The sequence below is a fragment of the Rhinolophus hipposideros genome (genome assembly GCF_964194185.1).
Source record: "Rhinolophus hipposideros genome assembly, chromosome: 1".
Lineage (NCBI taxonomy): Eukaryota > Metazoa > Chordata > Mammalia > Chiroptera > Rhinolophidae > Rhinolophus > Rhinolophus hipposideros.
Window position 1 is genome coordinate 75,936,206 of NC_138047.1, and position 13,250 is coordinate 75,949,455.

Sequence of the window (13,250 nt, forward strand, 5' to 3'; positions counted from 1 at the left end):
TCTTCTTATTCTCATTCCACAGGCTGACATGTGCTTTAAAGTTGGCAAAATCATTTATAATCAACAGGATGGAAAGTTGGGCTAATTACAATATCTTTAGAATCTTATAAAAAGATTTGGAAAACAACTGTCATATGAAGATTGTTTTTATCCACTTCCCCAAAATCAGAATTACAATATCTTTAGAATCTCATAAAAAGATTTGGAAAACAACTGCCATATGAAGATTGTTTTTATTCACTTCCCCAAAATCAGAATATTATGATCAATTTGTACAGTACTAGCTGCCAAAAGCATGTGGAGCTTTGTATTCCTCGATCAACAAGTTTTCTTTTTAATTTATCCTTCATAATCAATTATTTTAATTTTTTTAAAACTTGTGTAGTGCGACGACTATTTAGGGGCTGGACTGTTACATTGACATGTTCAGCTACTAGATTTTGTTGTAAAGTCTGGATTTTTCTTTTAAAGAAGTGGGAATCAGGCAATTGTCAAAATAATTTATTTTTTATTAAAGTATAGTTGGCATACAATATCATGTTAGTTTCAAGTGTACAACATAGTGATTCGACATGTATATATTTTATGATGTGATCACCACACTAAGTCTAGTAATCAATCATTTGTCACTGTGCAAATTTATCACAATATTATTGACTATATTCCCCTTTATCTTTTTTACCCATGCTCCCATCTCCCTCTCCTCTGGCAACTTTCAGTTTATTCTATGTTTCTATAAGTCTGTTTTTGTTTGGTTTGGTTTGTTTGTGTGTTTTTCAGATTCCACCTATCAGTGAAATCATACAATATTTGTCTTTCTCTGACTTATTTCACTTAGTATAATTCCCTCTAAGATAATTTTTAATACAATATCCTCACCCAAAAAGCAAATGAATAAAACTGTGCTCTGGTTATCTGGTTACTACTCAATCCTCCCTTTCACCTGTAAGGACTATGTGTATTGTAATGAAATAAATAAAATATTGTATTATTATTATTTCATTATTTCTTCCTCTCCCAATTAAAATATGGTATTTTGAGAATGGGAGTTATGTCTCTATTTTTTAACCTATTTTTCTTAATTGCTAACAGTATTTAGCACATAGTAGTCTTGCATAAATATCTGATAAATAGATGAAGTCAGACTCTAGCACCAGAAAAAGAAACTTATTAAACTAAATATCTATTTTTCCCTAATTCTTATCTCCATTAGCTTGTAAATTATACAGATGCTTTTTAATAACAAAATCATACTGACTTACTTAGGTAAGATAGAAAGTTTATATTCTAATTCTTTTTCTGTAGTAGCAGAAATTCCAGAGTCAGATGGTTAAGAAGATATAAGTTAAATATTTATTGGTTCATATTGATGATTCCCCATCAAGCCAATATGGTCACCACTCTTGCTTAAATGTAGATCTATATTTTGTCTCATGAAGGAAAATCTAACATGTGCAGATTACATTTATTGAGTATTTAGTATGTGATATATCTTACTTACACTATTCCAATTTAATTCTCCCGCAAATGGATGGCATAGATATTACTATCCACATTTTGCAGGATAGAATATCGAGACTTAAAGCATCTGACCAATTGCACACAAATCGTAAATAGCTATTATAATTTGTTCTTATATTGACTTCAAAGTCCAAGCTGTCCACTGCACCACACAACCAAGTGTTAAAGTGATTAGATGTGAGGTGCCATCATACTTCTCTTTGAAACATCATTGATTTCATTAGACAGTTATTAATATATCACTAGATCTAACATTTTTCAAAATAAATTTGATTCTAAGAGTAAGGAACTCAAGTAAGAAGCATTTTTTTTTTAGTGTAAATTTTCCTAAAGATCCTTTCATTGCTAAGAAAACGTTTACTCTCTGCATAGTCTGATTGTACAAAATATCAAATTTATATAATATTTATTAAAGTACTCCTATCAGTCAAACTCAACTGTTTTTTAAAACTTGAAAGCAACTTATTTCAAGACATTTTTGGCCTTGCTTGTTTGTTGGTACAAATGTTATATAGCTTAAGTTATGACATAAAAATGATTCCATTAAGCTTCAACCATTAAGCACACACCAACACACTTGCCCACAATCTCTATTAATTCACATGGATTTTGAGCTCATAATATCTAAGCTTGTGAATAGTATACAAGAAATTTTCACATAATTCCTGAAATTGTTGAAACCATTCCTGTTTTTCAACTAGTAAACATTTATTTGATATGACTTTAAGAGTATTAATAAAATCATATTTGTATTGGATCTTTTTAATGTATTCTTGATCTATCTTTTGAAATACAGAGGTCAGGCTAATTGGAAACAATGAACAGCTATATTAAATAATGCTTTTAATACCAAAGCAGACAAATATCAATCAACATGTCAGTCTCCCGGTAAAATTACATGATGCTCATATTGTCATTTGATTGAGTCCACCAAGGGAAAAATATGATTTAAATAGAAAATGAGCTTCTGCGTCAAGCTCACTAAAAAAAAAAATACTAAAGAGATTTTTATTTTCATGATTCTACTGGACATCGAAGACTATGCTGCTTCTCTGGATAGCATTAGTTAAAAAAGAAGACGTTCCATGGGGCTCCCTTTGGTCAAAGTGAGTGAAAAAACAAATCGATTAAGTCAATAGATAGGACAAATACCCTTGCATACAAAGGTGGCTATAAATTTAATAATGCTTTAATATGGATGTTTTTAACTTTTAAAGGAACAGTCCAAATGCAATGCATATAACCTAATCCTTTCAATCAATTTTATTAAGAACAAAATCATAAGTCATTTGAATAATCATTTGGAGTCTGTGGTAACAAAATGTGATCTGTGTTAATGCAACCAGACTTTTATTCCTTTCTCTAGATGCTTTTGCACCAATAGAACTGTCACTGATATTACTTAGCTTTGTTTATGAGCACAAATAAGTTGCAGGAATGTAGACCCCATGTCTACAGAGATTATTTAAAAAGACTAACAATTCCATAAATAACAGGTTTCTGTCCTTTCTCAGTAATTCTCCCTTCTAAGTGCAGTGGAACTGATTTCAGAAAGAGAAACATAAATTCCCTTACTTGGTTTCCTTTTTCTTTTTAAAGATGGAAACTAAGCCCCTTTATAATTTCATTGTTTTCACTTTATTATAATAATTGATGTAATTAAGAATACCTTTTGAACAGGTAAAAGATATAGACATAATAAAAGAAAGCAAAACTCATAGTTTTTAAGATAAATAGTTGTGTTCAATTTTATTCAGGAGTTATTTATTACACCTAAATTTTATGATTATTGCTTTGAACCGCAGTTGTAATGTTTCATTTTTAAATCCATTTATTCCTTATTTTAGATGTTCTGTTGCCCCAGTTGTACTTTTAATACTATGTGTCATTGAGCAATCATAGATGGTACAAATATAAGATAGGTAATATAATTAAATTAAAATATTTAAATAAAAACTTTATAACTATTTCTTATTCCTATAGCCATCAGTTTTCCATTTGGAATATGTAAATTACAGATTTATTAATATTAATGTAATTATTGAACATTACATTTATTTTTTTTAGATCCAAGAAATTAACAGAAACAGTGACCAAGAACATGACTATGAAGAGGATATTACCTCATTTTCTACATATTTTCCCAGTAAGTGTTCCTATATGCTATGTATATATGTGTATATATGATGTTTATGTTAGATATATGTAACTAGAAAAGTAAGACTGAAGAGAGAATGAAAAAGTAATTCACTGAATGACAATTTATAATATGGCAGAGATATTACTAAAGTATCTGGCTAATTTAAATACTTCTTTTTTTTTTTTTTTAATTAATTTTATTGGGGTGACAATTGTTAGTAAATTTACATAGATTTCAGGTGTACAATTCTGTATTACATCGTCTATAAATCCCATTGTGTGTTCACCACCCAGAGTCAGTTCTCCTTCCATCACCATATATTTGATCCCCTTTACCCTCATCACCCACCCCCCACCCCCTTACCCTCTGGTAACCACTAAATTATTGTCTGTGTCTATGAGTTTTTCTTTCTCATTTGTTTGTCTTGTTCTTTTTGGTTTATATACCACATATCAGTGAAATCATAGGGTTCTCTGCTTTTTCTGTCTGACTTGTTTCACTTAGCATTATTCTCTCGAGATCCATCCATGTTGTCACAAATGTTCCTATATCATCTTTCCTTAACGCCGAATAGTATTCCATTGTGTATATGTACCACAACTTCTTTATCCATTCATCTATCGAAGGACATTTTGGTTGTTTCCATGTCTTGGCCACCGTAAACAAAGCTGCAATGAACATTGGCGTACACGTGTCTCTATAGAGAAATGCTTTTATATTTTTGGGGTAGATACCCAGGAGAGCGATTGCTGGGTCATATGGTAATTCTATTCGTAATTTCTTGAGGAACCTCCACACTGCCCTCCACAGCGGCTGCACCAGTCTGCATTCCCACCAACAGTGTATGAGAGTTCCTTTTTCTCCACAGCCTCTCCAACACTTGTTACTATTTGTTTTGTTGATGAAAGCCATTCTGACTGGGGTGAGGTGATATCTCATTGTGGTTTTCATTTGCATTTCTCTGATGATTAGCGATGTTGAGCATTTTTTCATATGTCTATTTGCCATTTGTATATCCTCTTTGGAGAAATGTCTCTTCAGGTCCTCTGTCCATTTTTCAATTGGGTTGTTTGTTTTTTTGTTGTTGAGTTTCATGAGTTCCTTGTATATTTTGGATATTAGCCCCTTATCAGAGGAACTGTTTGCGAAAATCTTCTCCCATTCAGTTGGTTGCCTCATTATTTTGTCAATAGTTTCTTTTGCTGTGCAGAAGCTTTTCAGTTTCATATAATCCCATTTGTTTATTTTAGTTTTTACTTCCATTGCCTTTGGAGTCAAATTCATAAAATGTTCTTTGAACCCAAGGTCCATAAGTTTAGTACCTATGTTTTCTTCAATGCAGTTTACTGTGTCAGGTCTTATGCTTAAGTCTTTGATCCATTTTGAATTAATTTTGGTACATGGTGACAGATAGCAGTCCAGTTTCATTCTTTTGCACGTAGCTATCCAATTCTGCCAGCACCATTTATTGAAGAGGCTGTCTTTCCTCCATTGTATGTTTTTAGCTTCTTTGTCAAAAATTATCTGTCCATATTTATGTGGTTTTATTTCTGGGTTCTCAATTCTATTCCATTGGTCTATGTGTCTGTTTTTCCGCCAATACCAAGCTGTTTTGATTATTGGAGCCCTGTAGTACAAGGAAAAATCAGGGAGTGTGATACCTCCAGTATTGTTCTTTTTTTTTAATATTGCTTTGGCTATTCGGGGTCTTTTGTGGTTCCAAACAAATCTGATGATTTTGTGTTCTATTTCTTTAAAAAATGCCATTGGGATTTTAATGGGGATTGCATTAAATCTGTATATGGCTTTGGGTAATATGGCCATTTTAACTATGTTGATTCTTCCAATCCATGAGCACGGAATGTCTTTCCATTTCTTTGTGTCTTCTTCAATTTCTTTCAAAAATGTCTTATAGTTTTCAGCATATAAATCCTTCACATCCTTGGTTAAGTTTATTCCTAGGTATTTTATTCTTTTTGCTGCAATTGCAAAAGGAATTGTTTTTTCTATCTCTTTTTCTGAGATTTCATTGTTGGTATATAGGAAAGCAATGGACTTTTGTACGTTGATTTTGTAGCCAGCAACTTTACTATATTCATTGATTGTTTCTAATAGCTTTTTGGTGGAGTCTTTAGGGTTTTCTATGTATAGCATCATGTCATCTGCAAAGAGTGACAATTTAACTTCTTCATTCCCAATTTGGATGCCTTTTATTTCTTTCTCTTGCCTGATAGCTCTGGCGAGGACTTCCAACACTATGTTGAAAAGCAGAGGTGATAGGGGACAACCTTGTTGTGTTCCTGAACGTAGAGCAAAGGGCTTCAGCTTTTCACCATTAATTATGAGGTTAGCTGAGGGCTTGTCGTATATGGCCTTTATTATGTTGAGGTATTTTCCTTCTATACCAATTTTAGTAAGTGTTTTAATCATAAATGGATGTTGTATCTTATCAAATGCTTTTTCTGCATCAATTGATAGAATCATATGATTTTTGTCCTTTATTTTGTTTATGTGATGTATCACATTGATGGATTTGCGAATGTTGAACCATCCTTGTGCCCCGGGGATGAACCCCACTTGGTCGTGATGAATAATCTTTTTAATGCATTGTTGTATTCGATTTGCTAGAATTTTGTTTAGGATTTTAGCATCTGTATTCATCAGAGATATAGGTCTGTAGTTTTCTTTTTTTGTGTTGTCCTTACCAGGTTTTGGTATCAGGGTAATGTTGGCCTCATAAAATGAGTTAGGGAGTACTGACTCTTCTTCAATTTTTTGGAAGAGTTTGAGCAGGATTGGTATTAGATCCTCTTTGAAGGTTTGGTAGAATTCACTGGTGAAGCCATCTGGTCCAGGACTTTTGATTTTGGGAAGGTTTTTGATGACTGATTCAATTTCGTTACTGGTGATCGGCCTGTTAAGATTTTCCAGTTCTTCATGATTCAGCCTTGGAAGGCTATATGTTTCTAAGAACTTGTCCATTTCTTCTAAGTTATTAAATTTGGTGGCATATAGTCCTTCATAGTATTCTTGGATAATCCTTTGTATTTCTGTGGTGTCTGTGATAACTTCCCCTTTTTCATTTCTGATTTTGTTAATTAGTGTCTTCTCTCTTTTTATCTTAGTGAGTCTAGCCAAGGGTTTGTCGATTTTGTTAATCTTTTCAAAGAACCAGCTCTTTGTCACATTAATTTTTTCTATTGTCTTTTTGTTCTCTATTTCATTTAGTTCTGCTCTGATTTTTGTTATTTCCTTTCTTCTGCTGACCTTGGGTTTCGCTTGTTCTTCTTTTTCTAGCTTTTTAAGGTGTAACATGAGGTTATTTATTTGGGATTTTTCTTGTTTCTTGAGATAGGCCTGTAATGATATAAATTTCCCTCTTAAAACTGCTTTCACGGCATCCCAAAAATTTTGGTAGGATGTATTTTCATTGTCATTTGTTTCTATGTATCTTTTGAGCTCTCCTCTAATTTCTTCTTTGACCCAGTCGTTCTTTAAAAGTATGTTGTTTAATCTCCATGTATTTGTGTTTTTTCCTGCTTTCTTTTTGCAGTTGATATCCAATTTCAAAGCTTTGTGATCAGAGAATATGCTTGGTATGATTTCAATCTTCTTAAATTTGCTGAGGCTGATTTTGTGTCCCAATATATGGTCTATCCTTGAGAATGTTCCATGTACACTAGAAAAGAATGTATAGTCTGATGTTTTAGGATGAAGTGCTCTATATATGTCAATTATGTCCAATTCATCTAATGTGTCATTTAGGGCTGCAATTTCGTTATTTATCTTCTGTTTGGATGATCTATCCATAGCAGTCAATGATGTATTTAAGTCCCCTAGTATAATTGTGTTTTGGTCAATTTCTCCCTTTAGTTCTGTTAGTAGTTGCTTGGTATATTTTGGTGCTCCCTGATTGGGGGCATAAATATTGATGACTGTTATGTCTTCTTGTTGTATAGTCCCCTTTACCATTATGAAATGTCCATCTTTGTCTCTTGTTATCTTTTTCACCCTGAAGTCTGTTTCATCGGAAATCATTATGGCTACACCTGATTTTTTCTGGGTACCATTTGCTTGAAGTGTCAATTTCCACCCTTTCACTTTGAGTCTATGCTTGTCCTTGTAGCTGAGATGTGTCTCTTGTAGGCAGCATATGGTTGGGTTTAGTTTTTTGATCCAATTTGCTACTCTGTGTCTCTTTATTGGTGAGTTCAGTCCATTTACATTCAGGGTGATTATTGATATGTGAGGATTTCCTGTCATTCTGTCTTTAGTTTTCTGGTAAGGCTGTGTCTCCATTGTTTCTTTGCCTTTTTGTTGTTGTCTATTATTTCTGTGTGGTAGTATTCTATGATGTTTCCCTCTGTTTCTTCTTTTATTACAGTATATATTTCAGATTTGGATGTTTTTTGTGTGGTTACCCTTGAGTTTATGTAAAAGAAAGTTTGATATTTAGAGTATTCCAGTTTCTTCAGTACGCTTACTTTCTCTATTCCCATATTCCAGTTCAGGCCTTTACGCTCCCCCTTTTTATGTTTCGGTTGCCACAAGTTGTCCCTGTTGATGGTGGTCTAATAGCCTCCTTTAGTATTTCTTGTAGTGCAGGTCGTGTATTAGAGAATTCCCTCAGCTTCTGGATGTCTGGAAAGGTCTTTATTCCTCCTTCATATGTAAAGGAGATCTTTGCTGGACATATTATTCTTGGCTCATGATTTCTCTCTTTCAATAGTTTGAATATTTGGTTCCATTCCCTCCTAACTTGTAGAGTTTCTGCTGAAAAATCTGTTGATAATCTAATGGGCTTTCCTTTGTAAGTTACCGTCTTCTTTTCCCTGGCTGCCTTGAGGATTCTTTCTTTATCATTGATTTTAGACAGCTTCAATACAATGTGCCTTGGTGAAGGCCTGTTGGGATTGAGGTAATTAGGTGTTCTATTTGCTTCTTGGATTCGAGGATCCAGTTCTGTCCACAAGTTTGGGAAGTTCTCATCGACAATTTGTTTGAATATATTCTCTGTTCCCTTCCCTCTTTCTTCTCCTTCTGGTATACCCATTATTCTTATATTGCTCTTTCTGATGGAGTCAGAAAGTTCTTGTAGAGTTCTTTCATTTCTTTTAAGTCTCAAGTCTCTTTCTTCTTCCCTCTGTGTAAATTCCAGGTTCCTATCTTCGATGTCACTGATTCTTTCCTCCATCTGGTCAACTCTACTACCTAAGCTGGATATTTTATTGTTAATTTCTTCTATTGAGTTCTTAATCTCCAGAAATTCTATTTGGTTCTTTTTCAAGATTTCAATCTCTTTTGTAAAATGCTCATGGTGTTCTTTGATTGTGTTTCTGAGTTCATTAAACTGCCTTTCTGTGTTTTCTTGCATCTCGTTCAGTTTTTTCAGAATTGCGATCTTGAATTCTCTGTCATTTAAATCACAAAGGTCCATATCTCTAAGTTCCTTTTCTGGAGACTTTTCACTTTCTTTCTGAGCTATCTTGTTGCCTTGGTTATTCATGGCAATCACTGATTTACTATTTCTCTTCCTAGACATCTACAGGAGTGTCTTCTGCAGCAGGTTGATAGGTATGCGAAGAGCTTTTGGAGTTCCAAAGCTCTTTCTGCACCAGATTCAGAGCCCGTTTGTTTCAGCAGTTCTGTTTACTCCTGCAGGGATCCGCCCAGATAGGTGGGGCCAGGGGCGGGGTGAGTTGTGAGAGGTGGCCCAGAGCAATGGCGGTGACCACCACCACAGCCAGTCCTGCTTCCACAGCTCCCTCCCCTTTGCCGGAACTAGTTGAGCTGCGAATCTGTGTCTGCGGTCCACAGTTCTCAGAGCAGCAAATATTCTGTCCTTTGATCCGACACTGCTACTTTATTGCTTCTAGCACCGGGCAGGTGGGGGCGGGGCGAGCTCTGGGAGGGTAGGGAGGGGGCGGCTAGTCTCCGTGCCTAAGGCTTCCGTTCTCCGCTCCGCAGTGAGGGCTTAAACCACCGATTTCAGCCCTCTTCCCTCAGTCTTTGCTCCGAGGTCTGCCGGGATCGTTGGGTTCAGCGGTTTTATATGCTGCCCCCTCAGCCCTGTGGGCCGTAAGCGGAGCCCTAGCAGTCCGAGTCCTTCCCTCTCCCGCAGTTGCGGAAGATCCGGGCGCAGCGGGCTCCGAGCACTGAGCTAGGTCTGTGTCCTGCGCCCGCGCGGCTCTGTCTCCGCACTTCTCCTCTCCCTCCTCCCCCGCTCGCGCGATTCACCCACCTGGAGGTGAATTCAGTAGTCGGCCTCTTCCTCTTGCCTGTCTGCTGTGCAAGGAGTCCTTTGTGGAGTTATTGTTGTCCGATTCGTTGTAAATTCCAGGGGAGCGTTACAGAGCCTCCCCTCACGCCGCCATTTTTTTTCCAAGCTAAATACTTCTAATAAGTTTGGTGTTAAATAATCAAACACCAGTTTTTCCTACCCAAAGAGAATATGCAAGTCAGGTTGATATAAATATTCTGACTATTTGACAACTAGAGGGTTTTTTTGTTTGTTTGTTTTGTTTTTAATAGTCACATTCTTTACAGACATTAATTTTCTCAGCTAAGAAATGAGAACGTTGCACAAGGACACACACTAGCTAAGGTCCTCAGTGGCTGCAATAGGATATAATTCTATATTCTCATATCTGAAGATTCAGAGTTTTTGTACATATATGTCACTCTGCCCGTTATGCCAGATTCCAACAGCTTGCTCAACATCTTCACCAGCATGTGTGACCTGCATCTCCCACCTAACATTTCCAAACTTGGACACCCTAACTCCTGTCACTCCCAACCTGCTCTGCCTGTTGACTTCCTAATTTCAGCAAGTGAAGACTCTGTCCTTTGTCAATTCAATCCAAAAACCTTAGTCACCATTGTTGTTGTGTTTTTTATTAACTTTGTCTCTTACTGCTTATCCAGTCTGTCCAGTAATACTGTTGACTCTACCTTCAAAATAGAACCAACGTTCAGCCATTCTTCCCCCTTTCCTTGTGATTTAGTCTAGTCCACGCTGTCATCAGCTCTCCTGGATTATTGCAGTAGCCCAGTGGCTCTCGATAAAGGGCTATTTTCCACCCCCAAAAGAGGATATGTGTCAATGAACAGAGGTATTTTTATTGTCATGACTTGAGAAGGGACGTTTGCAACTGGCATTGGGTAGAGACAGCAGAAGTGCTTGCAAATATCCTACGATGCACAGAACATGCCCCACACAACCCAGGAGTATCCAGGCTGAAATGTCAATAGCACTGCACTGCTCTTAAGGAACCCTGCAATAGCAGCTCCCACATTTGTCACCCCAAACTATACTAATCACTCTTCTGCTCCAAATCTTTCAATACCTTCCATTGTAGTTACAATCCTTACCATACCTACAAGGCCCTATATCAGGGGTGTCCAAACTGGCTCGCAGGCCAACTGCAGCCCGCGATCCATTGCTAATTGGCCAGCAGCAAATTCCAAAAATATATTCAGTTTACTTAAATAAACCAGGTGAGGCAATATGTACTTCACCTCGAGTGAGTGGCCCGGCTGTTTGTGTATTTTACCGCATATGGCCCTTGGTAAAAAATGTTGAAAAAGTTTGGGCACCCTGCCTTAGATCATCATTCCATCTGTGACCACTTGCTCTCAGCCACGGTGATATCTCACACAGCAGGCATGCTCTTACCTCGGGGCATTTGCACTTGTAACAGTGTATAGTTGATGCTCAACTAAACTTTATTGACCACCGGTTTTTCAAGTGATAGGCTGACCTGCAGGTCAAATGAAATTAAATGCAATGCCTTAACTATCATTCATTGCCAAAATCAGTAAACTCCTTCTAAAATTATTGCAAAACACAAAATAATGCTAAATATTAAAGTAATGAATCAATGCACTAAGTTTTAAAGTTATACATTTTATTGTCATTTATAGTGATAATGAAATTGATGATAAAGGCCATCATTGATAATGACCATATGTATATTTGTTATGACATTTAATCCTCAAAAGACCTGCGTGTAGTAAGAAAACATTATTTCAGTTATTTGTACAGAACAACCTCGTTTCTGCACACAGTTTGGATCTAGAATTGTTTCATATGTGAAACTCAGTGTGAACCAGACTCAGGCCTCAGGCTCTTCCATGGAAGAGAGGGTGGAGCACAGAACACCTTAAGTTAGCAGATTTCCATTGGTTCCACCATTGCTATGAAGCTTGCTAAAACCCACTGACCCACTACCTGACTCTCCGGGTCTGGATTCCAGGTTTGGGCATGTGTGACAAGGACCAAAGAGACACTGTTGTTAAGACAGTGTATATGTAAAACATAAACACTGAATACACAAGTGTTAATGTAATTCTAAGTTGATGATTGATTTGCCCAGACAGAAATAGTGAAGTCCCTTTGCTAAGCTGAGCAATAATTTCTTTTCAGTCACTCCATCATCTATTCCATTAACATTTCTAGAGACTACTTTGCTTCAGGCTCAATGTTTGGTGTTAGAAGTAGAAACATGAATGAGATCTGAGCAGAGATCTGTGCAAGAATGAAAGGCTGTCTGCTCTGCCCAGGATTGCAGCTCTAGTCCTGGCAGCTGTATCTTTTTTCTTTCTCACATGAAAGAAGAGAAAAATTTTATAAAAAGGAAAAGAAGAAGCCCATGTAGAAATATGGGGTACCATCCCGGACATGATTTTTCTGCAGTTTTCCATTGTTTTCCCAATTATTTATCCATTGTTGAAAATTTTCTACAGTGTAACCATTTTTTAAAAATCCCTTTTTTCTGTACTCTGCTGTTTGCCTTCTTTGGCTGTACTTTTCTTTAGCAACACTTGAAAACAATAATTATTTGCTTTCTTTTGCACAGACAATAACAATAATTCACATCTTTCCTGCAATACAGAGATTCAAAAGTTTGTTTTAAAATTGTGTGACTGCTTTACTTAGAGCAGAATTTTTATGAAGAAAATATAAACAAAACTTTTTTAAGATTTAAAGTTATTGCATTATAATATTCTTTTCTGTTTTCTCCCTGAGAGATTAGGGAGCATTTATTGTGTACAGTATAAAAACAAATGCTGGAATTATGATTCTTAGAATAGAGGGAATTTGAATCTTTTGGTTAAGTTTTTAGGATACATTTTATAGGTGACAGAACTGAGCCTTAGAAAGATTTACCTGCAGTTAGTGATTTGAATGGCTTCCCCATGAAAAACAAATTAACATTTTTTTCAAGTAATATTTTCAAGAATTAAAATGTCATCTGGTTATATATATATACATATATATATATGTATATATATATATATACACGATTTATTTCTGTTGTATTATTCACAAGCAAATTAAGATTTATTTTTTCTTCATCTTTACCTTTTCTATCACTTAACTTGTTACTTATCAGGTCAGTTACACTGTTTTCTAATAAAAATGCATTAATGTATTCATATCTATGAATCTGCTTGAAGAATAACTCCAGAGAATCAGAATGTTTTATGTATAAGTGTACCATATATTGAGGTAGCAAGATATAATGGAGCTTTAACTGTTCATTTGGTAAATATTTTAAAAGCCTAAGAATGACTATTCACCAAAATT

At 35.6% G+C, this 13,250-nt stretch overlaps 1 protein-coding gene across 1 annotated transcript in view; it reads left to right on the forward strand.

Annotated features, from left to right (window-relative positions):
• Positions 1-13,250, forward strand: part of BANK1 (B cell scaffold protein with ankyrin repeats 1) — a 336,084-nt gene that overhangs the window by 257,623 nt on the left and 65,211 nt on the right. The window contains exon 8 of the mRNA XM_081062310.1: positions 3,589-3,667. Within this exon, the coding sequence (XP_080918436.1) occupies positions 3,589-3,667 (79 nt within the window). The remainder of the gene's footprint in view (positions 1-3,588; positions 3,668-13,250) is intronic.